The sequence below is a fragment of the Lynx rufus genome, unplaced genomic scaffold (genome assembly GCF_022079265.1).
Source record: "Lynx rufus isolate CCGP_SWC_20201006 ecotype Redwood Valley unplaced genomic scaffold, mLynRuf1.p SCAF_11, whole genome shotgun sequence".
Taxonomy (NCBI): domain Eukaryota; kingdom Metazoa; phylum Chordata; class Mammalia; order Carnivora; family Felidae; genus Lynx; species Lynx rufus.
The window spans coordinates 4,961,496-4,989,063 of record NW_025814825.1 but is presented as its reverse complement, the minus strand read 5'-3'; the positions used below and the strand labels follow the sequence as shown (position 1 = coordinate 4,989,063).

At 41.2% G+C, this 27,568-nt stretch overlaps 1 protein-coding gene across 1 annotated transcript in view; it reads right to left on the bottom strand.

The window, feature by feature from the left end:
• The window catches only part of ARID5B (AT-rich interaction domain 5B), a 179,937-nt gene extending 165,639 nt beyond the window's left edge, over positions 1–14,298 (bottom strand). Inside the window, exons 1-2 of the mRNA XM_047072823.1 lie at positions 14,212–14,298; positions 13,514–13,768 (exon numbers count right to left, since the gene is read on the bottom strand). Coding sequence (XP_046928779.1) covers positions 13,514–13,768; positions 14,212–14,232 — 276 coding nt within the window. The 5' untranslated portion in view covers positions 14,233–14,298. The remainder of the gene's footprint in view (positions 1–13,513; positions 13,769–14,211) is intronic.
• Positions 14,299–27,568: the final 13,270 nt, after the last annotated feature.

The window sequence follows — 27,568 nt, the reverse complement described above, 5'->3', positions numbered from 1 at the left end:
CTCCAGACCCTGGAACTCTGGCTAGAGAGAATGGTGAGGACTTGGTCTACTGGCTCTCCCCTCGTCTTTCCTTTGCTGCCCCTTTAGGACCAGTAGGTTCCTTTTGCTTTATTTACAGAAAATGGACCAAATACAAGAAAAGTTTAAAAACTGTAACAATCCAAAGCTTTGCTCTAGAGAGTGCAAGGTGGCAGTCTGGGAAACGGGGGACACGTCTAGACTGAAGACATGTTTTGTTTGGCCCACAGTGTTTTTGAAAGTTGGACCAAACCGCCAACTAAACTTACATGAAAATCTGGATTTCTGACACTTCTCTTGAAAAATGGAGAGATCTGGCAATATGAAATGACATTCCTGCCCAGCAGTGATCGGCAGGATGAGAGAGGCACGATTCAAAGGAGCCACGTGCTCCCTGCTTCCCTCAAGCACGATATTTTCTCCCAGACCTGGCTCATTCCACCTCATCTTACCTGCCTGGCCTGGTGGGCACTTACACAGGTGCATGAGCTCTAGGTCCCTTTCTTCTCTACACAGTGGAAGACATCATGGAGGAGGTGGCTTTTGAACAGGGCCTTGAAAGATGGCCTTTTACTTCACTGGGGGATGCCTCAATGAGTTCTACACCCTTTTTCTAAGACTGCCTGTGTTAGTAGTTCGTTTCTAATACAGTTCCTCCATTTGTCAGCAGGATGCCATGCCGTTTTTGCCATCTGTGTTTTGGAATCAAGACACCTCAAGTTCCCATTCTGGGAACTTACCTGATGAAGGAATTTAGAAACCTCCACAAGTCACCTAACCTCTCAGTTTGCCCTTCTGGAAAATGGAGATGACATTACATTCTACCTCATAGCATTATCATCGTAAGAAGTAAATAAAAGGTCACATATGAAACCATAACCATACAGTTTACTATTACCTTTACTAATATCATTTTAGGGGCACTTGAGTGGCCCTGTCAGTTGAGCGTCTGACTTAGGCTCAGGTCATCATCTCACGGTCGTGAGTTCGAGCCCTATATTGGGTTCGCTGCTGTCAGCACAGAACCTGCTTCATATCCTCTGTCTCCCTCTCTCCCTCCCTCCCCTGCTTGCACTCGCTCTCAAAAATAAATAAAAACATTATATATATATATATATATATATATATATATATATATATATATATTTAGACCAGGGGTCAGGCAAACATTTTCTGCAAAAGGGCCAGATAGTAAGTATGTTCAGCTCTGTACATCACATGGTCTCTATCACAACTGCTGAATTCTGTCACTACAATATGAAAGCTGCCAGAGACGATTTGCAAACAACTGGGTGTGGCTGTGTGCCAATAAAACTTTATTCACAAAACAGGTAGCTGACCAGATTGACCTTAGTTTGCTGACCCCTGTTTTCGATACCCCCACAGCCAGCCAGTGTAAATCAGCTCTGAAGATGCTAGGTAGGTGTCTCACTGATATCTAGAATAGAAAAATAGGTGCCTCCAGTGGGCATCAGTGGCCATCTCTAATCTGTTTTCTGGATTCACCAAGATTAGGCTCAGCCCAGAAATCATCCTGCAGGGACTCTGCACATCGTGGCAAGAAACCTCTTCCCAATCTTCATCAGAATCTCTCTAGACCTGAGTTCAAATGTTATTTTTTCCAAAATGCCTTCATACAGCTTCCCAACGAGATCGGCACCCCTGTCACAGGTCCATATATTTTCACTTCATCACACTGACCTTGCCACACAATCACCCATGACTTGTGATTGTTTGATTGATTATGTACTCCCCACCTGACAGGAAGCTCCGTGAAGGCAGGATCTGCCTGGTTTCTTTCCCACCTCTGTCCCGCCAGGGCCTGTGCTGGCCTGCACGCAGAAGGCACTCTGGAGGGACGGAGCCTGAGTCTCCTCTCCTGTGAAATGTGCAAGAGGAACCACGTGCCTGCCTTGGGGGGCATGGGATTTAAGGAGCCCATTTAAACGTTTTATTCCTCGAGTGCACAGTATTATTATGAGTCATCTGTGTATCAGTCAACTGCCAATTTGCACGTTCCTAGAGAGCAGGATAGAAGCTTTCAAGAGTTTTATACTGAACAAATAAATGAAGGACTAAAATAAACAATGTTCATGAAGGCCTAATTGGAGAATAGGTCAGTAAATGATGAAAGTCCCAATATTAGTCCCTCAATATATTCTAAAGTGATAGGGGACACGAAGGTCAGAGTCCTGGTAGAATTGAGGACATCCAGGTTTCAATCCTGGCTCTGAGTCTTAACTGTATGCGACCCTAGGCAAGTCACTTAACCTCCCTGGCCTCAGTTGCCTCATCTATAAAGTATGAAATGCTACAATACAACCAACCTTAGAGAATTTCTTTGAGAATTAAATGAGCATTTAATTTACATACCAAGATATATGCAATGCCTGACACTAATAGCTAGTCGATAAACAGAAAATGTAACTTCATTGAAAACACCATGGGTAAAATTTTTGCAGATGGTTTTGAAAAACAGTAAGTTGGGGCATTTTCTCTGGAATGTGCAGAAGAGAAACCTTTAGGAGAAAATGTATGAATAGGGTTTTAAGATGATGGAGATGGGTTTCCTCCATTTTGGAAACCTCAATCAAGTTGCTTTTCCCTCCTTACTATGAAAGAATGAGTAAGCTCTATGAGAACAGAAATCTATTTCTCTGGAATGTGCAGAAGAGAAACCTTTAGGAGAAAATGTATGAATAGGGTTCTAAGATGATGGAGATGGGTTTCCTCCATTTTGGAAAACTCAGTCAGGTTGCTTTCCCTTCCTTACTATGAGAGAATGAGTAAGCTCTATGAGAACAGAAATCTATATCTGTGTATTAGTCAACTCTCATATCCCCATTGTAGAGACACGACACATAGTAGGCATGCGATAAACATTTCTGAATGAAAGAAAGCATCCATGAATATCAGATGTAGCAGGAATGCCAATTCCATTTATCACCAAGAGTGCCATCTTGGCAAAGCTTTTCTTAAGCCAGTATAAATGTTACCATCAGAGGGCCCTGCTAAATTCAGGAAAGAATGAGGAAATGAAGGTAAGGTCTAGAGGGGAGTGTGAATATCCAGCCTAGTTTCTGTGTCATCACTGACCCTTGGGTAAGTATCTTGGCATTAAAGTCCATACTGTCATTAGTGATTTTATGAGTGATATACCACAGAGGCATCATCTCCTGGTATAAGACAGGCCGCTCGAATGACCCGCCCTGAATACACCCATGTGAAACTCTTGCCTACTTTCCTCAGAGTACAACCTTAAGAGAGCAGTCCTTCCTCAAAGCAGGAGACCTGCTGTGCCTGAGGGCGCAGGCTTCTAGTTCTACTTGTCACTCACGAACTCTGAGCATGTGGCCAAGATTTTCCTGGGCCTTTCTGTGTCCATTGAATAAAGGGGGCTAGACTCGCTCTCTTGAACATTTTGCAAGTCGATAAGATGTCCATGACAAATCAGACATGAGTCTTTTTCTTAGATGACCATGGAAAGTCTTCCTGATCCTCTTTATCAACAAAGACAAGGGACGTCCAGCCAGTCACGCCTAAAACCAAACATGTCTGTGCAGATGGCAGATCCAGAGAGACCAGCCACACCTACAGATCTGCCAACGTTCCAGCCAGAAGGATTCTTGAGAATCTGAGAATGTTCTTAGCAACCTTCTCCACCTCTGAACCCTTCACCCCATGTCAGAGGTCTTCATTCTACAATGCAAATTTCCAACCAGAATGTCCCCAAAGCTGGGTGGTCATGGAGGAAAAACATCTAAACCTGAGTCTGTTGTTGGGGAAAGTCAGAGAAGAAGGCAATGAGGAAGAACATTTTTATTCGCTGGCATACTATCTGGATAGTTTGTTTTTGTCCAGTGGTACCCTAAGCTGAGCTCGAACCAGATGATGGTGAGCAAAGCTTGGACTAAAGGGAAAACAGCATTCTGTCAAAATGATTTCCAACTCCATGTTCCACAGGGGGCTTGGGGCAGGCCCAGGGACAAGGAACTGGTGATAACTTGGCCTGTTATCTCTGTAGCATGGAAGACTTCCCATGTGGGGGTAAAAACAAAACAAAAACCACACGTCCATATCCGTATGTACATACACACTTCAATGAATATGTATATGTACATGTACATATTTTTAAAACATATTCCTCCCTTAAGAAGAATACACAGAATTAGCAAATTTAAATTATTTGCACTTAGTTCTTTGTCTCCAGTTATACTGTGTTCTTTTGTGCTGGTAAAACAACATGGGCTTTAATTAGCAAATATCTGTAAATAATTTACTTGCTTTTCAAATACAGCAGAACAATGGGGTCAATTTTCACATACATTTACCCAGCATGCATCTTGGGTCTTAAGCCAGACTCTCCCATTGTTCAATAACTATATCAAGCTGTCCAACTCCTGCTGCCTCCCTGGTGGCGGGTGGGGGTAGGGGGCCAGACACCCAAGTTCCAGTAGCAACATCCCATTTTCCAAGACCCCAGAAGGCAAGCACAGAGCGTTGTCCAGCCCAAGCTACAATACACACTTACGATCTCTAACCCTGGGGCCTGCTGCAAGGAACGTGGAGGTGTGCCAAGAGCAAGGGGCATTTCATGGCGGCAGGATGCAGGTGCTCCACAGCCCTGCTGCCTCCGACCCCTGACAGCGTGAGCCCCAAAACGTAAGGCGCGACATCTGAGGCCTATGAATCACAGCCTCGTGTAGGCTCTGCAGGGTTAAAGCTGGGCACCACACATGCAGTGCAAAGAAAGATGTTAAATCAAATGAGAATGACTGCTCCAAGACTGGAGGCACTATTATTTTGAATAAGATTGAAAAGGCCAGAAAAAGCAATTCAAAAACATTTCAATTATGTATTTCCCAGAACTACATCTTTGAGCAACTAATGCAAATGTTACCACCACAATAAAACTTCTTCCCACATAAAAGCATATAAAACAGGTTGAACAGCATATACTTTATATATCATATGCATATTTTTGACTATTAATAAAAAATTCAAAATCTATGTATGCTTTACTCTCCTAAGCAATACAGTAATTATGATTAAGGGACAGGCAGCACAAAAAGAACCAATTTATCTTCTCGTGCTCAGGAATACTATTGTGTAACTAAGCAACTAAAGACAAAATATGGTCTAATTAATTCACTCCTATGCTTATTTAAAAGACACAATTAGAACATTTTTATTTTCCAGCCTGCACAGTAGCTCAACATGCTTGAGGGTGTAGAAAGCAAAGCCTATTATTCTCAAAGACAAGAGTTTAATGTTTAGTGCCACTGATCAGGCTTGGAACTCAATGCTGGGGAGGAGGGGGGGGTGTTCCGCAGCCTGGGTGTGCTCCGAGTCACGAAAAAGGAAAGGTAAGGTGGGGGGAAAGATGTCCGTGGGGCCACTAGCTTGACTAGTAACACATGGCCTCTCCTCCATTTTCCTCACCGTGGGCCAAGAATGGAGACAGGGCTGTGAACTTGATGGTCACGTGGGTAAGGACATACACTACCGTGCGTCTATTTATACAGCCACAGAGATTCTATAGAAAATTCATGTAATTAAACCACACGTCCTCGTCTGTGTGATAAATGTCAAATATCCATCTTTGACGCTGCTAACAGTGCATCTGATTTTAAAAGCAGAATTAATTTACGCGTGTGTGCTACAGATTGATGCCATTAGCATGATTCTAAAGCACCCTTTCAGTAATAATCATCATCTGCATGCTTGAAATGTGTTGTGGATACGGATGCTCACAGGCCAGGATGTGATCCGTGCTTCTGAAGGCCAAGGTCCGGGTTCTAATCTCCAGTGGGCCGGCAAAGATCACGGTGTGGCTGGAAAAAGCCATCCGTGCCTGTGCAAGGGCATGGGAGCAAATTTTTCGAGAAATGCAAGAAACCCATGACCACCTCTCTGAGAAGCCAATGAATCCTTCATCCAACAACCGATAAATTTGTTTGAAATTTCTTTAAAAGCCAAACCAAAGGGTAATCACAGGCTACAATATTATTCTGAGTGGAAGATGGCAAACATCCAACTACCCTGGCTATAATAAATGACACGCAAATACATTTGATTTGAGCAATTATATTCTGGATATCGGTTAAAACCAGACTTTGATAAATGGGCTTGCATCATGTATCACTAGATGCCGCTACGAACAATGGTATGCTTGATTCATAATTAATAACCAAGTATTTACATGTATGGACTCGTGTACTTCATAAAAATAACATTTCCTTAGTATGTGCCTGACACTCTAAATGTCAAGGGACGTTTTAATTGCTTACAATTTTGACTCACCATCAAACACTGGCCTAGTTAAGACCATCAGTCTGAAAAACATGCTGGCTGGAAGTAGCTGCAACCACACTCAGGTGAGGAGGGACTGTTCCCCTCAAGTCCACTCTTTGCTCAGAGTGCCACCCCACAGCCCTGACTTTTTATGGGCTGAGGGCCGAAGGTTGGAAAAGTATTCAAATGGATAGAGATGCTGGCTCTTAGCCTCATCATCCAGTCCCAAATAGGCACCGATTTCTTTGGTGAGTACGCCTCAAGAAAATCCTGTACGCTGTTTCATATCCTCGGTGCAAGACAACCGTGGATTTTAGAAGAGAAATAAAAAGTGTGAGATGGGGTGCTGCAGCTGGCCTATGTGTGAATGGCCGACAGTGGGTCCTCTGCCAGAAGACGCTGGGCCAAGCTTAAAGAAAGCAGGTGGTGGGAAAGGACATTTTAAATGACTTATGTCATTCAGTTATTCAATAAATACTTAGTGAATAGCGCTGAATAAGGTATGGGGACCCAGAGGTGAGTAAGGCCCAACCCTCAGTTCCTGAGAACCACCCTGGGGTGGGGAGGGGGGCGGGAGTGAGAGGCAAAGGGAAAGAACACAGATAAGCATCACAGAACGTACATGTGCAAAGTACAGGGGAGGCTCAAACCTACCAAGGCCCCGTAAGAACCCTGAGGGCAGGGATTCTCGCCTATCTTGTTCACGGCTGTATCCCCAGGGCCTAGAACAGGCTCTGGCACAAAGTAGGTGCTCTATAAATAAGCACTGAGTGAATGAGACTTCGAAGATAAAGACAATACTTTCTAGTTTCCAGAAAGATCATGAAAGGCTATAAATAGTGACTTTAGTTAATCTCCACTTTAACTAAGAAGCACAGAGAGAGTCTGACAGCTTTTCTGTGACCCATGTCTGTCCAAGAGGGTAAACTATGAGCTCTTTCAGGGCTGAGGCCATTCTCCTTCATCTCTGTATCCCGTTGTTCAGCACATAGTAAACTTTCAATCAGCATCTGAGGAACTGAATAAATTCTTGTTCCAAAATCATGCAGATAGCGAGCCTTCCCTTGACCACATGTTGCATTTATTGTCAACACAATTCTCCGTGTTATAGAACGTCTTTTGCTGTTTTTACCTTTTTAAAAACGTGTTGATCTCATCTCTCTACCAAGATTGATAAGCTTCTTGAGAAACAGGGTCACACCACGAACTGTTTGCAACCATCTCTGCACCTAGCAGAGCTCTAAGTACATGGTCAGCATTCAATAAGTAGTTTTTGATTAACTCAAGACCGATGATACCAATATTTGCTGGAGTTAGGATCTTAACCATACAAAATATAACTCAGTATACATTCTACTGATTCTCAACTTTTAACGTCATTAGACTCAATGCTAAAACAGAGATTTGTTTATGTAAATATTTTTGACATATTAATGTTAAATTATTTCTTAATATTTACTGGATCTTGTTCCAACCCAAGTAAGAAGGAGAAAAAGTACACAATCACATTCCCTATTTCAGATCAACTCCACAGGCCAAGGGTCAGCAGACATTTTTGTAAAGGGCCAAATAGTAAATAATTTCCACTGTGTGGGCCATATGGTCACTGTCACAATTACTCGACTCTGCTACTGGAACCTGAGAGCAGCTATAAACAATGTGTAAACAAATGAGTCTGACTATGTTCCAATAAAACTTTATTTACAAAAACAGACAGTGGTTCAGATTTGGCCCTCCAGCCTTAGTTCGCTGATACTTGTCACAGTCCAATAAATTCTCTCCATATAATTCATCAGTTCTCACCCTAGTTCTAAAGGGCCAGCCAGTTAAGTTACTCCTTCTCATAGTTTACAATCATTTCTAAAAATAATAATAACTAATATAACTGCATCTATCCTTTGCTGAGCTCTTGTGTATTAAGTACTATGTTAGTTAGCAGGCCTTTCTTATTATTATTTCTAATTCTCTTGGCAAAGTAGAGATCATTAAGTCCATTTTACAGATGGAGAAACTAAGACTTGGAAAAGTTAAAGAAATTGTCCAAGGCCAGTGAGGTCACTGAAGAGGTGTCAGAAATTTTTAAAAGCCAGCTCATGGGTACAGACCTGAGACTGAGTAGCCATCCAGCCCCTCCTGGATTTCAGAATGTGTCTGACCAACCTGAGATATGATACAATCAGGCAATCTTTGAAACAAATCCTGCCGATCCAGATGACAGACAGCATACCTCAATACAAACATGTAAATCTTCAAGGAGTTTTTTATCTTGGTGACATAGCTAAACCCATCACATGGATGAAAGCCAACCTGATTTGGGGAGACCTGTATTGGCTATCTGTACCAGTAAACTAACCTACGTGCCGTCTTCTCATAGAGAAAACCTTTCTTTAGGAAGGTCTATGGTAGTCGTCTCAAACTTCAAGGAGAACAGTAATACGAATGTTAATGATAATAATAATGAGTCACCCATTACTGAAGATTCTTCCATATGCCAACTGTAAACACTTTATATGTATTAACTCATTTAATCTCTAAAATAATCCTCAGAAGTAGGCACTATGTCTCCATTTTATAGATGAGAAAATTGAGGAACAGAGAGTTTAAAACTTGCCCAAGATCACACAGCTAAAGCAAGACTGTTCAAAACGCAGGATCCTTGACCCCAATTCCAGAGATTCTAATTGAGTTAATTTCAACAGGCGCTTTGGAATATGAAATTTTGACAAGTTTTAATGAGGTAAGCACTTTTAGAAATCCTGACTACATGCTAGCCTCTGTAATGCCCAGATGTGCTAGATCCTGACTTCCTGACAGAACTGGCTTACTCATCCACACTCACAGTTGCAGGTGACCAGTAAAGCTTCTTGTAGAATCTAGCCCATGGTCAGGCTGGAATCCAAGCTTGCACATCCACCTATTTTAAGGGGGTATATTGCCAATAGATTAAGCGCTTGGCACTTTGAAAATGAATGTAATCAGAAGTTACCCAGTAACAGAACCAATTACCCGCCTACTTTGCCATTTTCCTCCTCTGAAGAGATACTGGCTGAATGGCAATTGTGGGTAATTACTAAAGACACTTAACTCCTTGTATATGGCCCTGCTATTCACTTTCATGGTAATTTAAGACAGTATCATGATTAGGCCTGGGAACCTCCACACAGACATAAAAGTTATTCTGCTTATCGTTTATAAATTAAGAATATCTAGCATAAAGTCCACCATAATCATTACTCTTTTCTATTTATGTAAGGACTACACAGTTAATGAAGTACTTTTGTCCATACATATTCACAACAAGCCATAGACAGTCAGCCTTATTATTGTTCCCATTTCACTGCTAAAGAAGCTAAGGCTCAGAGTGTTTATGACGGTTCAAGGTCAAACAAATAATAAGCTGCAGAATCAAGACACGACTCTGGGGGTGCCCAGGTGGCTCAGTCGGTTAAGCGTCCGACTTCGGCTCAGGTCACGATCTCACGGTTTGTGGGTTCGAGCTCCTTGTTGGGCTCTGTGCAGGAGAGCCTGGAGCCTGCTTCGGATTCTTTGTCTCCCTCTCTCTCTGCTCCTCCCCTACTCATGCTCTGTCTCTCTCTCAAAAATAAATAAACATTAAAAAAAAAAAAAAGACATGACTCTGGACTGCTCTTCCTCAACACCAGAGGCCAGTTCTGGAAGTATGGGAAGGCAGCAGTGCATGTAAGTATGCAAGTCATTATCATAATCAGTACAACTAACAATAAATTGTCAATGGTGATGAATCATGGTACTAAAATGCAACTATTCTTGTTAGCTACCACTAGCTAGAATTAGCGGAACTTTATAAAATAAGAATGGTTCTTCTACCTAAAATCTAGTGACCTTTGGCAAAACTGATTGACTAGTCATGATTCTAAAATGAACAAGCACCTGCCCACATTAGTACATACTTCTAGAATATAATATGATGCATTAAGCAGGGTGGGATTCAGTGGGAAGATAAACCAACCCTAAAATTTAGGAAGACCTAGGTCCTACTCTGGTGACCTTTGACAAACCACATAATCTCCCTAAGCCTCTGTCTCCATCTGTAAAATGGCATACAAAGTCCTGCCTTATCCAGCCTCTTCCAGTTATTGCAAGGATCAATAAAATATTCCCCAAAAAGGCCCTCTGCAGATCACAGCAAACCACACAGGGACGCTATTTCTAATCTCGCACAATGATAATTTTCCTGCTTTTAGAACTGACGTCTTTACATTTCAAGAAATCATAAATAGACAGAATGGGTCTCTTAAACCAAAAAAGCATACTGAGTCCTGGCTGTCCTTTTGAAATGGATGCTGATGTCAGCGCAATCAAGAAATTATTAACCTCCATTTGGTTACTTAAAATAAACTGTACTGGCTGATTAAATGTGCTGAACATTTTCTCCAAGTAACCGTGCACATCACCAAGAAACCTTTCTCGTTCAGTCACACTTTGCAAATGGCAAATGCATCATTCAAAACTATTTAAAATCAATAACAAAAATCATCTCACTGTATATAAACAAGTTAATGGAGTAAGTGAAAACAAAGCAAATTTCTTAATGAGAGGACCCTGTTGCCCCCTCTAGGTGCCTGCAGTAAATGCTGGTTTCTGTAGGCTCTCCTCCAGAGGAGACGGCTGCTGCTATTCAGCTAATGAATGACTAACTTAGGCCAGGGGGGAAATGACATCACCAGGGTGGAAAACCGATCTGCATTGGGAAACTTTCTACCTGCTTTACATTTGTCATAATTATTTTGCACAATGCAGCCTGCATTTGCATAATTTTGAGGCGTGTCATTATCTCAATTGAAAATTGTTTTAATATGGCTGAATAATTCACAATGACATCAGCCAAAGTCCTAATGAAATATACAAGTATAATCATACAGCTAATTACCAGCCGTGTTAGCATTAAAAAACAAATCATGCATAATATTAGACGATGTATACGCAGCTGAGGATTATAAATAGAGCCATCTCCCTCCCCAAACCCCCTAGAGTTTACTTTTAAATGGCAAGATTAATTTTCTTAGGTATGGCTCATATAGCAGTGACGAAATGTACAGATCATTACAACGGCTCACTTTCATTTCCCCTTAATGAACAATTTTTTAAAAATCGTGTGTTTAAAAGTACTGTATATCTATCCATTACCAGCAGTTCTAACAGATGCAACCTTGGGCTATTATTGTTTTTATTCTTAAATCAGAATTCACCATTTAATTACACCAACAGAAATTAAAACTGGACCAAGTGGGGTCAACTTGGGGTCTTTAAAAGTATTTCAATTTCAATTAAAAAAAGAGAGAGAGTGTGTGTGACCACAAAATATCTCATAAAACACTGAATAATTTCCTTCTGGGTTTAGTCAGAAGTCTATTAGGCACCAGCTCTTTTCTGGATATTTAATCCTTCCCTTTTCCAGATCACAGGCCATGTTGAAGTAATAAATTTGAAAAGCAAATAATAAGAAATCAGGAGGGGGAGGGGAGGAAGACAGCTGCGCAGGAAAGTTGGGTCGGGGGAGGGGGCCGAGCTAGACCTCGGGAGGGGGAAGAGCTCAACCTGTTGGTAGGTTGCAGGATTTTTCACAGTATTTCCAAACAACACCTTTGTAAAATTGCAGGCAGACGTCGGGAAGTAAGAACGTTTAAAACCCAAAGCTGGCGGTGGAAGGCGGCGGGGGGGGGGGGGGGGGGGGGAGGCGGCATTCGGAGAGGGGGGCGGGGCTTATTTCCGAAGAGGCAGATCCGAGGGCGAAGGTTTTGACGAACTCCAGTAATTAACCGGCATAGACCACTGATGGGTAATTCGAGCCTGGGAGAGGGAGTGAACTGGCGATGCCAAAAGTAAAATCAACTCCATCAGACCAAGGGATTCTGGAAGGACTGGCAGGCAGCTCTACGCTCCGGGATGAGTTAAACGCGGAACCATTCATTTAACAAAAAGATCCTACACCTACCTCGAAAGCTCGAGGGCCTGGCACAGAGCTAGCTGCCCTCAAAAGTCTCAGTTTGATCACCCTGCTCTCGCTTGGGAAACACAAAGCCTTGCCAGGCGGCCGCGCGCCCTCCCTCCCCACCGCACCGAGGGCACTGCCTCCCCAAAATAGTTCCCCCGGTGGGTATCGCGGCGCTGAGGTCGGTCAGCTGACGAGGGGAGCCCGCAGAACTGCGGTCACACATGAAATGACAGAGCCGAAGGGAGGCGGCCGCCCCGGCGCCCGGTGACAGCAGCTCACCTCGGGCGTCCTCCCGGGAGCGCGGCTAGCGCCCCCGCGGCCGCCCAGAAACGTGCCGGCGAAGCTCGGTCCCTCCCCACCCTTCCCGGGAGCGCCGTCTGGGCACGGAGGCCGCGGGACCCGCGGGGCCAGTGGGCGAGCACACACCCCTCTGCCCTTCCCTCCCCCGTCCCGGTCCCACACATCCCAGAAGATCGCGCTGGAAGACGTCCACTTTGCGTGGAGTAATTGAGAACTAGAACATCAAATGGCTTGTCCGAGGGGGAGGGGGGTGGGGGCGAGAGATAGTTGTTAATGCTTAACGTGTTTGTGCCGGTTACACGACCGCTTTGAAATCCGCCCGGGCAGATCTGCAAGTTATTTGAATGTATTATTCCAGTACCTGTCATTTATCACTTTATTCAACACGTCTTTGCCAACTCAATAGCTTTTGATCTCACTCTGCCTCCATTTCGTAATTTCCGCCCTCTTAAACATATCAAATACTTACTTTAAAAAAAAAAAAGTGAACAATATCGAAACCCACCGAAAGAAATCCACCCAGCCCCGACCGAGCCAGACGCGAAGGTAAAATTTTCAAAAGGCAAAAAATATAAAAAAGCATGTGATGTTCAAGCGGCAGTAGCAAGAGAGAGAACGATTACACACACACACACACACACACACACACACACACACACACACATCCTTGAACAAAACCCTTCTCGAACAAGTTATTTGATCTTGACTAAAATCAGCAGTTGGATCCTCTTTGTAAAGCTGACAGCCAAACTCTGACAATGGCAAAATACTCGAGCCCCAGCTAGTGGCGCTACCCCTTTAAAAAAGGAGTCGATCCTGCTCGCCTGCAGAAGTGAATACAGTATTTTCAAGCTTGCCCTGTAATAAGCATTACTAGGGGGGGGGGGGATAATAAAGAAAGAAGAGAGGGAGATATAAGTTTACCACCTCGCCATGGTCGCTATTTCTGCCCTGGGGAGTGTCTTCTGGGAGGAAATAAAGTTTAGAGCTGGATAAAAGTTGCCGGCTGGTCCTCTCTTCCCACAACAGCTGGAGCTCCGCTATGCAAATCGGATCCTTTGGCGTACATCTTACAAAGAAAAAGTCGCCAAGGGACAAAATTCTTGGTTTGCCTTCAAGGTGGAATTGAAAAGCCTTGTAGAAAATGTAAGGTCCGTGCAAGCCACACGGTGAGCCGACCCACTGCAGGGGAAAAAAAGCACCAAATAAATAACGTAGCCATCAGAGCACAAACATCTATTCCCAGACACATTTACACACAGACATCCACACTTAATACAGAAGAGCCAACAGATATAAAGCTGGGTGGAAAAATAATAGAGCCCACAAATTTTCTGCCTCCCTTAAAAATAAAAAAAAAAAAATTAAAAAAAATAAAAAACTCCGGGCACCCCCACCGCCACCTCTCCCTACTTCTCCATCTGAGGCGGTAAAATTACATTATGTATGTATGATCAGTGCAGGGATTTTTTTAAACAATAAAAATGATTTGGGGGGATGCAGAGGGTAAAAGTTTGGTGAAAAGTTTGTGGGGGGTGTGGGTGGGTGCAGAGGTGTGGGTGAGTTGGGGGGCTGGGGGGTGCCGGGGGGTGCCGGGATCGGAGGAGCGGAGGAGAGCGAAATACCTGGAGTGAGTTGGGCTCCATCTCGACGTTCTGAATTGATTGAACTCAACATTCTCTCCAAACTTGTTGGCTTGAATGGATTGCATCAGGTCCTGGCAGGGAAAAACATTCTCTGCCTTAAGCTGGCGTAATGTCTCAATATAAAACTGAGCTCTTGCCTCCCCTTCGGCACCAAAATGATTGAAAATATGTCCTAATATTTCTCTGACGACTCAATTTTCAGCTCCTGTCAAAACTGTGTAGGTTTCCTTCCAAATGTGGGATGATCAAATTCATAATCGGAAGTAAGGTTCTGTCCGATCTCGGCGGGAAGCGGATGGATCAAGGCAAAAAACATATAGGAAGGTTTGTAAAAATAAAATCCACCCTAAAACTGTGTGAAGATGAGATCTCCCTCTTCCCAATCTCCCTTGTCTAGGGGTGTCGTCTAGTGAGATTTTTGGAGGAGACGAGAGCTCGCGAGCTCCGCTTTGCATCTGACAGGACCTGCTTGTATATGTCTAATATAAAGAACATTTCCTGCAGAGATTCCGGGGCGCTGCTCCTCTTTCTAATGCTCCTTAGCAGATTTGCTGTTATTAGACATGTAGATTTGTTTGATAGTTAAATTACGCTTCCTCACTGCCATGTTTTCGAGAACTAATCTGTTAAATTATCTTTTGATGCCTATTTACATGGAAGGGAAAAGTGGGTTATCGATTATATAAACATATAAATATTAATGCATTTGTTCGCTTCGCAAAAAAAAAAAAATACTCAGCGGAAAAAAAAACCCAGAAAGACAAGTGAGCAATGCACAAACATCTCAGGATTTTGCAAACAATATTGAACGGACAGCGACTGCATTTAGGGACTGGAACAATAAACGATGCATGATAAATCAATAAATGCGAGCAGCGAGTCTGCTCGGAATATGAATTCAGGCTCCCGGTTCTGCGTGTGCATTCTTTAATTTTGAAGTATATACACTAGTACGTGTTTACAATGCTGATGGACGCCAAGGGCGCTCTCAAATGATAATGTGTTTATATAACCCAGCGCTACAGGAATAATATACCGACTCCTACCCCACCCCCATCCCCTCCCCCGCCAAAAAAGGGAGGGGAGCTTCCTCAATAATAGTTTGAAACTGAAAAAATCCATTTGCAAACTAGTTAAATACAACCAGAAATTAAGCTGTTGAAAACCGGGGGCATGAACCGTAAGACAATAAAGGTTTTAAATGTGTATATTTATTGTTCTGGAGCCCTGGAGCATTGCGAGGTTTGCATGCACGGCTATTATGCAAACACAGAGAAACTTAAGAGCGACAGAACAAGGAACAGGCAGAGACTGCAAAGCCCTCGCTCGCTCCGACCCAGCTGCCCGTCCTCCGCCAGGCTAGATTGCATTTTCGCAGTGTTGATGTAAAATGGTGTACTCGCTTCCCCCACGCTCCCCACCCCCTTCCCCGCTCTCCTCCCACTCCTTCCAGTGCCTCCCGCCCCCCCTCCCCGATTTTATTATATTGGCACCAATCTTTCTAAAGTGGGTCTGGCATGCTAAAAAAGTAAACATGTACTATATGGGGAATAAGGTCTGTATAGTATGACAGTTGAAACTTGATCTGTGATAAAATTACAGGATGTTGAAATTACTAGTAAGCTATTTTTAACGCTTTCGCAACGTTTCACCTCTAGTCACAGCATCTAGTTGAAACAGGATTACTTTAATGAAAATTATATTCACATGGCTGAAGTTAATACACCCGGCAGAACACAAATGCCTCATATTCAGTGACTTGAGGTGGAAAGACCCTCTGTGTGTATTTTTATGCCTTTTCATAACGTCTGCGTCCGCTGCAGTAAGAATTAGGGCACTTAACATTATCTAAACCACATTTTTGATTCAGAACATGGGGAAGTAATAAAAGGCAAGATCTATCTCGTTTCTATACACACAGAGATAAACGAAAGAAAATGGCAGATCCTCCAATTACAATAAGTAATAAAAGCCCATGCCAGAGAGCCGGTATTCTTAAAGATGAAAACTATTTTAATAATTTAAAGTAATATCACAACTCTGCACCATGAAGGAGGACAATGTAACAATTCGCAGTCTCCCATCTTTGCATTAGCCAGATTATGACTTGCACATCACTCTTTAATTATCTTCCTTGAAATTTCATCTGATCTTTCTATTTTATAAACATGGGTTACAAAGAGAAATTACAGCTCTCTAGCGTTTTCTCTCTCTTTTTAACTTTATGATGCATACTGCAGACGTTTGATTAGAATAACCCATTTTGTTCATTTTTTTTACATATGAATGGACTTGACTGAAGGGTATTTTACGTATCTTTTTTTTTTAAATACAGGGGAGATGCCTAAGGCTTCAGTTAGTCGCTGTCCTGTTAGCGTGAATATATACATCCAGTTCAAGACATCCTATATTTAAAAACTTGAATTGCAGTATTTTGACAAGATCATGTTTGAGATCGACTCTGAGTCAGTTTCCTGTATGACCAATGCAGCAGCATTTATGCAGGAAACCTTAACAGAATGCCTGAGGGTATCCCTGGATTGTATATTAAATCTCTCTCTTAAAAAATACACAACTCTTTAGAGCATCTAAGCAACTTCTGCTGGTTTTGGTGCTGTAAGTCTTTAAGTGTCTGTAAGGGACTTCATCTAATTAGAAACGCTGTTTCTATGTCTCTTCAAGGTAGAAGCTGAACTAGGGCTGCATGCTGAGTAATCTCTCTTCTCGTAAACTCCCGATAAGGTTTTTCAGATGTTAACAATTGCAGGGATCTAGGTCTGAATATTTTTGAATATCTGCAGTCTCGTAATCAGATGAATGCTAAATTTCAAAACTGGATCCCAGGGGTATCTTCCCTCTCTTTTTACAGCACCACCCACTACCACCCCCATGAAAATAATAAAATCTAATAAATCAAGCCTCTGGTCCAATCCTGTAAATGGCTTTTAAAATCACAGATCACAATGGTGTGTGTTTACAAAAAAAAAAAAAGAAAAGAAAAGAAAAAAAAAGAAACCAAAACCAAAAAACATCCTCTATTTTACCTCTTTAACATGATGCTGATAGGCACCTGTAAATTATCTGTGTAGCAAATATCCATACAAAGAAAGTTTCAATTAAGATAAGGAGATTGTATTGAAACAGTTCTTTGAAGTAATGTAGTTAATAGCCTGTTTGATTTCTGCTTGTGAGAGAGTAATAACGTGGATTCAAGGCTCCATCAATCACAGAGCAGATGTAAGACTTGAGACACCGACACCCAGGGGAATAGAGGCAAACTCCTGCAGTGCAGGGTCCTTGGGCTAATGTAAAGTAAATACTCATAAACAGATTGAATGTTGTAAGAAGACAATCCATTCAGGACAGTTATAATCATGAAAGCAACTGCTTTATTTATCTATAAAAAGCTTGTAGCTGGGACTCAATGTGTATAAAAGAGGAGTGGGAAAGAAAGCAGTGTATGTTTATATGACCCACTATTTCTGGGCTCTTTCTTACACTGAAACACAGGAACCTGTACCTACACATCTATATTCCTGCTGCTTTGCTAGTCCAAAAATCCAACCCTCTGTTTTATTTGGTTTATTTGAAGGGTAAAAAATAAAAAAATCATTCTCACCCCTCAAGGAGGGGGGAGTAAGTAGCCACATTTTTTTTTCAGTGTCTGTGAATCGTTTCATAAAGGATCAGGAGGATTAAGTTAGTTGCAAAAACCAGCAGTGACATAATTAGGCAGCTTGGGCTATAATAAACAGGATCATAAAAAAAAAGTACAGTTTGAAGAAAGAAGGCAACCATTTCGAAAATTCAAATCTCTCTGCGCACCTCTGGGCCTCCCCCTCCCCTAAATTGTAAAAGACAACTGAAGCATTTTTGACCTTGGCTACAATAATACTTCATGTTTTAGCACTTTAGTCAGCATTTTATCTACTAATTGCTACACACTACCGCATGTGGCTCGAATCTGCCACTGCAGCTTGCTTTCACTGGTGAGCGAATTGCTTGATAAAGACTGGGAATTCAACCTGGCTGTTTCCTTTCTCGCTCCCCCTCGCCTCCCCCCTCTTTTTTTCTTTCCTCTTCCAGCTAGAAGCAGCTAATTTTTGCAGAAAATACCGCATGGATCAGAACAGGGACGGTGAATGATTCCCTAATCTCCTTCCACAAGCTAAACTCCGGCCACTTTGACGATCGGGAGGCAAAGGGAGGAGATGAAGGGGGGCGGGGAGGAAGGAGTGGGGCGAAGCCGGGGGAGGGTGGATCCTGGCCTGTTGGTGGACCTGATGCTAGGTGATTCTGCACATTGGTCCGCTGGCTAGTCCATCGCTGATTGGAAGTCCGTGGGACTCCGTGCTGCCACCTGGGGACCTCGAGTTAGGGGCTCTCTCCCGTCTTGCTTGGTTAGGAAGTGGGGTTCGAGGGGGTAGCCCCGGAGTCCTCAGACTGATTCGTGGACTGAAAAACTAGCAGTGTTTGAGGGTCAGTCACCGCCTAGTCCCCTCCCCCTCCCAAGCCTGGCGCCGTAGTCAGCGGTGGGGGTGGGTGGCGTTATTAATAAGGCGGCCTCCAGCAGAGCAGGCTCGCCAAGTCTTAGTGCAACAAGTCTATTGGTTTGAAGGAAGATAAACCGGGTTATACGGGTCATTGCTTTCCAGGAGACCTCTAGTGGTCAAAGGTTGAGCTACATCTTAAATATGGGGCTCGTGTTTGTCGCCTGTCTCCTGGGCTGGGTCGCCAGCTCCTGTCAGGCAATAAGGTCGGTAGCTTGGTTCAGATTTGTCGTGCACTTGAGGCCAAAGCCGAGAGAGAAGCAGGGAACTGTGAGAAGATCCCCCAGGGAGGGGTCATGTGGTGCCCTTTGTGGACACAGAGGCCCCAAGTTCCTCTGCCCTTAGTACAGATGGCGACTTCCTATCTTATCTTGATTTTCCTTCCAGGTCTGAGATTGATCAGGTATTCTCAGGGAAGTTGGGATAAATTTGCCCAAGCCATTTCCAGTTATAGTAACAATATTGAATCTATTTTTTAACATTTGTTTATAAATGAAAGCCAAGTCCCACTCCTTTCCCCTGATCACAAATATACCCAAACCTCCTTCATTTGAACAATTCATTTCCTTCAAATGCCTCCATATTTATGCGTTATTCAGTTTAGAAGCAAATAAGCTTCATTTCTTCTTTTTAAGGTTGCACACACTGCAGTGGTGCCCATATGACATTTGACTAAATTGTTACCTTGTTCCTCTGTTGGGATGACAGACCATTTCATCTCAGGTGTTGAAGTGCTGGGGGGATGGGTGGTGGTAACATACAGACTCTTTATTTTTCACACTCATTTGTGATCCACATATTAATAAAGAATTTGATCACATTGCCCCTCAACATGGTATTGCTGGGGACAACTATCTTAGCTCATTCTAAAAACAGAGGTCCCAGCCATTTGAGGTTATTAAAACATCTTGCCGTACCTGATTCTTTTTAAAAGAAGGCGGGAAAATGGATAGACATGGAGCCTTTGCTCTACTGGGGGACTCATATAGTGCCTACTAAAGATTTCTCTGGGCCATTTCAAATGAACGTTAATGATGCCTTGTATTTGGTGATTTATGACTTAAAATTACTTGACAGGCATTAAGTAACTCATTACTTAGAAGCAGAGTGGGTATGGTAGGTAAATCACTACACTGAAAGTCAAGGGGACCATTCTTCACTGATTTTCTGTCTCCCTGTCCATGGCTATAATTATCTGTAGGACTCAAACCCTAATTCTGGCTTTGTCAGGATTTCTCAGATAATTGTGGCAGAATTATCCAGACTGGTCATCTGTGTAGTCACAGCCCCCTGTGCTAGGCCATCAACCAAACCCACGGAAGCGCCAGCAAGTCCCTTGGCTGCCTCCACCTACATTTTGCCATGCCACAGACTGATAATTTTATGACTTGTTATTACAGGTTGAAATATGTAAATGTAGTAATTCACTAAGGGTGTAAAGAGATCTGAGTACTTCAGAGGAAAAATAATACCAAGAAGAGTAGTGAGATTGTTCCTGTTCTTCTCTTCAGTAAGCTTTGGCCGAAATGAAGTTGCTCAGTCTTTTCACAGAGAAGGTAGGGGCCAGATGAACCTTACTTAGGACGTACACAATTCCATTCTCAAGGTGTGCTAGAACCAACAATTATGGGCTCTCTAGATCTGATTGTTACGTTTTCAGGAACTTTGCAAGCTGGCTATTAAACATATCTATTATTAAACATTAAATTATATAAACTTATAATTAAATATTGTATTAAAAACAAAGGTAGTACATACTCAAAACTCATTGCTTTCTAATTATTTTCCTAGATTTTACTATTATCTATACTCTTCAGGCTATTTTTACCTTTTGTGTTTTTATGGTTGCAATACTGTAAGATGGTGTGCTAGTGAGCATCTCTTCTCAGTCCATGGCCATTGGTATGTTGGTAGCTTGAAATTGGTTGTGTTGGGAGTATTTAAACCATGGAACTCAGCAAACGTTACAAATCAGGGCTTGATTTATTGTTTTGTTGATTGTTTAGACTTACGAAAATGATAGAGAAAATGTTAATATTGAAGATTGTGGTAGTTCTATTTAGATATCAGTCTGGGTCATGGGGTGCTCAGATATCTGCTCAAATGTTATTCCAGATATGTCTGTGAGGATTTTTTTGGATGAGATTAACATTTGAACCAGTGGACTAAGTAAAGTGGATTGCCCCCATCCCCCAGTGTGGATGGGCTTCATCCAATCAGTTGAAGGCCTGAATAAAACAAAAAGTCTGAGTAAGAGAAGACTCTTGCCTGGCTTCTGGAGATGGGAGATAGTTCTTTTCCAGTCTTTGAACACCAACTGAAACATTGGCTCTGTGAATCTCAAGCCTGCTGACTTCTGGACTGGAACTTTCACCATTGGCTCTCCTGAGTCTCACATCAGCCCTCCTGGTTCTCCAGCTTGCCAGTTGCAGATCTTGAGACTTCCAAGCCTCCATAAATCATGTGAGCCAATATACATACAGACATCCTATTGGTTCTGCTTCTTTAGAGAACCCTGACTGATACACAAATTAGAAGTGTGTCAAGTCTATACCAATTATATTGTGAATAGTGCAAAAAACAATGAGAAAATACTTGGAAGTTACTATGTGATTCAGCAAAGAAGTTGCTCATGTCATTAATGAAAGAGTGAAGTTCTGAGATACATCTTTGTTTTTTCATTTCTGTCTTACTCCTTAATATAAATGAAAAGATCAACTGACATTCATGTTGCAACTATACTCATTTGTTAATGCAATCATAGGTAAGCAAAATAGTTATACAAGCGTTCAGCAAATAGTTAACAAAATCATTCTATGCAAATAGGTTGGCTATATGGAATTGACAGTGAAAAGTGTTGTATATTTTATTATTATTTGTGTATTTGTGCTACACTTCCTGTATATCAGCAAAATGTATAATGGATTTATACACCCACATATTTGTATATATCCAAATCTAGATATATACATATGTACATATCTAGATCTAGATATAAACAGGCAAACACATACTTTTTTTTTTTAAGGATGGGAAGCTAGTTAAATATTTAGAAGCACATCTCTGTCTAAAGGTAGCCTTGAGCCTGACATGCAACCCAAACTTCTAGAGCAAGGATTGGCAAATTATAGCCTACCACCTGTTTTGTACATGAGCAAAGAATGTGTTTTACATTTTTAAATGGTAGAAAAAAAATCACTAGAAGAATAATATTTTGTGACATATAAAAATTATATGAAATTCAAATTTCAGCACCCATAAATATATTTTACTGGAACTCAGCCATGCTCATTCATTTATGTATTGTCTATGGCTTTTACCACGCTAAAATAGCAGAGTTGAGTAGTTGTGACAGGGACCGTATGGCCCTTAAAACCTAAAATATTTACTATTGTGCCCTTTGTAGCAGAATTTTGTAGTAGAAGTTGTCCGTTCTAGAATACGTAGGTATTCCTTGGCTGGGAGTAGTAGACACAACCAAATGACCTTCTGGAGTCTTTCCTTGCCATTGGTCCCGGAAATCCTTCCTCAGTCAACAGAGAAAATGAAACACCCACCGTTGTGAGAGATTCAAATCATTGACTCAAGGAGAGAGCCAATGCCATCGCAAAAGTAGGACTGAAGTGTGAGATTTCCCACTCCTTGGCTTGTGTTCCAACCACTGGATGACAGTGCCTTTCTTCCTTACTGCTCGTCCTAAAGCACTGTATAATTTTGTTGGGCGCTGTTAAATATTTATTGAATTTTCTCATCCAATGTGGTTCGGTTACTGTGTGTCTGTGTGTGTGATGGGACCCTTCAGGATTAAAGGTGCTATATAAATAGAGGATTATTTTATGACTCGTTATTGCAGGTTGAAATATGTAAATGTGGTAATTCACTAATGCTATATCAGTGCATATATCTGGGAAACAAGAATGCATTATCCTTCCATTTGAGTCTAACATCATTTACATCCTTTTAAAAAAAAATACCCAATCAATTTTTTTAAATGAGGGAACGCAGTGGAGGAAAAAAAAATTCCTTTAATGCAATACTTCAGCTGAAAGTTTAATGACACAAAAAGCAGGCAATTCAAAGTTACAGTTCCCACAGCAACTGTAACTCTGCTATATAGCACATTTAGGCATAGATTTCACAGCATGTACTGCAATACAAAATACTCCACACTGGGCATGCAAGGGGGCAGAGTTATGGTTGCTATGGGTACCATGACTTTGAATTTCCAGATTTTTTGAGAGTTTAAATTCTCAACCAGAACATCACATTAATAGTTCATTTTTTTTTTTGCATTGAAAATAATAAAGATTGTATCACTGTTTCCACTGCCAAACCTATCTCCAGCTCAGTCCACCACTTAGTATAAATACCTACCCAAACATATTCACCCTGCTTGCTAAAATTAAACACATGACCTCAGCCCAAGGAGTATTTTAGTTTGCAAATTTATATGCGATGACTTTCACTGGATTAACTAAATCTGCTCCCCCCTCCTTTCCAAAAATCACAATAAATTCAGGTTAACTCTTTCAGCATTCTGGTGTATTTTATCTGTTATTCATGGGCTGAGAGGATATGATAATCAGATTCATTGTGTATGAATGTGTGATGTATATATTTATAATTTATACTCTGTCTACTTCCAAAAAGAACTGGAGGCAGCTAACTGCATGTATTCATTTATTCATTTATTCCTTAGACAGACCATGAAATTTTATGCCCTTATGCTAGTGGTCTCAGGACCCTTTTCACTTTTAAAAATTGTTGAGGACCTCAAAAAGTTTTTGTTTATGGTAGATATATTAAATATAAATATATATCTTGATATTTATCATATAAATTATAATTGAAATATTAAAAAATTAAATATTAATTTTAAAATAACAATAATAAACTCATTACATACTGGCATGACATGTTTGTTTTTTTTTTTAATTTTTTTTAACTTTTTTTATTTATTTTTGAGACAGAGAGAGACAGAGCATGAAGGGGGGTGGGGCAGAGAGAGAAGGAGACACAGAATCGGAAGCAGGCTCCAGCCTGAGCCATCAGCCCAGAGCCCGACGCGGGGCTCGAACTCACGGACCGTGAGATCGTGACCTGAGCTGAAGTCGGACGCTTAACCGACTGCGCCACCCAGGCGCCCCCATGTTTTTTTAATAAATAATAACTATATTTTCCAAAACAAAGAAACTTAGTGAAAAGAGAAGCATTGTTTTACATTTACAAATCTCTTTAATGGAAGACAGCTGGATTCTCATAGTTGTTTCTACATTCAATCTGTTGAATATCTCAAGTCATGTAGCTTCTGGAAAATGCCACTATACTTTTTTGAAAGAATGTAAAGCGAATAATATCTTAACATTATTATGATCATTATTTTAACCCTGTGGATGATCCAGAATGGTCTGCGGGTGTCCCATGGTACTTTGAGAATCAGTGCTCTGTATATTTTCTTATGCTATCTTTCCAAGCATATGCCTCTTCTTTGTCTATAGGAAAACTCCTATTCATGCTTCAAGGCCCTAGGAAAAATTGTTCCCTTAGCTATAGTCTCATAGCATTTTATACATGTGCCAATCTGAACATCTATTATGTGTCCTTATGTTTGTTTAAGTGTTTGGAGTTGTTGTTGTTGTTGTTGTTACACTATGTTAGACTATGTTAGACTATGAGTCTAGTTGTTAGCCTATGTAGTCCATATGTATGGGATGTAAGAGTTCAACTCAACAAACAAATAATAAAATCATTCCATTCATTGAATCCACAATATATTTTAGGAACTATGTCTCAAATTTAATCCTCATAAAAATGCTATGCAGTTGGTACTATTATTATCAATATTTTTGAGTGAGGAAACTGAGGCTTGTCCAAAACTGAACAACCATGTGTCACCATGCCGAGAAATGTGGAGGGTAGTAAAAAGCAAGAAACAGTCTCTGCCTTAAAGGCATTTACAATCTACTTTGGGAGACAAGACATAATGCACAAATGAAAGACAAATAACAATATACAAGTAAGCTAAAAACAGGCCTCGAAAACTATAATTAAAGAAAGGCCCACTTACTAGAAATGGCTACTTACCCAATGAATTATTTAGATTCAAACGTTTAGAGGACACACTTCCATCAGGAAGCCTTTGTTTTGGAATGCACACCAGATAAAAGTGTATTTGTTTATAAATTGTATATTTGCCATTACCTATATGTTACAAATGTAATAAAATATACTAATATAGTCAAAGATTTAAATTATAAAGAAATTTAAAAGAATTAGATAAAATACATATAAAAAGACATTCTAAAATTTCGTTCAGTGTGCTAATGAATTACACACCTCACTTTGGAGTCAGTTCATCTAGACTAGTGGCAGTCAACTTTGGCTGCACACTAGGGTCATCTGGAGAGTTTATAAGATAAGATGCTGGTGTCTCACCCCCAGGTCCATTAAATCAGAGTCTCTGAGGGTAGGTACACAAATCATAGAGATTTTTTACCCTCCTCCCCCAAGCAGGGAATTTTAATGTACAACCAGAGGTGTGAATCCCAGACTGTGATACTATACAAAAATCAGGGACTGCAGCTTGGGAAAACACCATGGAGAAGATGATATTAAAAGCAGCTTTTGAAATTTTTACTTGGAAGTATTGAAAAGTCCTATTTGTGAAGTTGAGTAAGATGATCTTTAAAATGTCTTCTCTCTTAAGGTTTTTTTTTGGGGGGGGAGGGGGAGCAATACCCATTTTGAGTGTACTGGCTTGTCATGGTCTAGAATTGAGGAGTCCTGAATTTTATCCTATGCCTGGCTATTAATTTATGCTTACCCCTTGGGCTATTTTTCAATAATAGTAATTTTGAGGGTGGGGATTTTCTGTTGTTATGAAGTATTGTATCTTGGGATAGTCTATTCTTTGAGCAACTATACTGGCCTGTAAATGGAATCATGAAATGTTTGTTATGGAAGGCATTTTAAAACTGAACCCTTGTTTTACATATGAGGGAAACTGAGACCCAGAGATGTTAAGTGGTGTTGGATGACTTCTGTAAGTCAAAACTCTGAAAAGGAAGGTTTAGCACATTACACAAATAGTTCTCAAATATGTGCTGTTGAATTCCATCTTCATAAAATGCCTCAAGCCATTCTGGGATGGGATGTACAAGCAGAAAAGGTATAAGGTAATTGTGGCTCTTCCATGTTTAGCTGATCCTGTTAACATTGGGGTTGGGTTAAAACATTTTTTTTTTGAGGAGGAGGAAGGGAGAACATGCATGGGGGAGAGGCAGAGGAAAAGGGAGAGAGAGAATCTTAAGCAGGCTCCACACCCAGCATGGAGCCCAACACGGGGCTCTATCTTAAGACCCTGGGATCATGACCCAAGCCAAAATCAAGAGTCTGACTATTAACTAACTGAGCCACTGAAGAGCTGGGTTTAAACATTTTTAGACATACATACATAAAATAAAATAAAATAAAATAAAATAAAATAAAATAAAATAAAATAAAATAAAATAAAAATATACTCTGTGAATCTGTGAATGTAAAAAACCCCAACCCCCCAAAAAAAACCCCAAAAAACCATTTTTAGACAAATTACATAGAACACCCCTAAACTCCAAAAGTTAGAAAGCTGAGCTCTCTGCTCTCCCATTCTTAGGTCTGTTGTGACTATAGGGGTCTAGAACCTTCACTATGAAAGAAAAGGTTGAACCACATGAAGTCTGAGGTTTCTTTTGACGCTTCATGAAATTTTGGTACTGAATTTTTAGGTAGAGTTACCCAAACATGAGGACAATATTAGAACACAAAGTTGGGTTCTATGCATCCCCCTTTCTGCTTCACAACAAGGACAAGAGAGATATTCCTGTATAACTTCCATTCTGATATCCAGAGCCTGGGGCCTGTAGAATTCTAAAACAAGAGTAGCCATACTTCACCGCACCTGCTCAACAAGGGTCATTACAGGTAAAAGACAGCACAGAGCTGCTAGACCCAGGAGGACAGTGTCATGCTTAGACCAAGGAAATTTCATGTTGATGAGCTATCAAGATTTTTTTTTCCATTTGGTTTAAATTGGATTTCATGAAGTGAAAAACAATGCATGAAACCATGTTTGTTTTTCATTCTTTAAATCACATGAAAATATTGGAAAGGTTCAAATGTAGGAGCTAGCATGACACTTCATGTTCTTTTATGCATTGTTTATGCTGTTACTTGTTTGGGATATCCTTCACCTTCTTCATCAGTCCACTGAAAGAAGTCCAACACACCAATGAAAAACAGGCAAACAATGTCCTAACTGCCTGCATGTACTCAGTAAGTACTAGTTGTCTCCACATTTTCTTTTTTTTAAGTTTATTTATTTATTTTTGAGAAAGAGAGCAAACACAAGCGGGGAAGGGGCAGAGAGAGAGAGAGAGAGATTGAGAGAGAGAGGGAGAGTCACCGAGTCCGAAGCAGGCTCCAGGCTCTGAGCTGTCAGCATGGAGTTGGATGCAGGGATTGAACCCACGAACTGTGAGATCATGACCTGAGCCAAAGTCAGATGTTCAACTGACTGAGCCATCCAGGCACCCCAGTATTATTCACATTTTAGATGAAGGCACTGACGTGCCTGATAAGGATAAGTAACTTGCCTCAGATCACACAGCTAGAAAGACATAGAGCATGGATTCAAACTCAGGCAATCAGTCTAGAGTTTGCACTCTTAATACACATTCTACCACCTCTCTGATGACACTGTCAGGGATGACACAGAAGAAAAAATTCAAATATTTGATGAATGTATT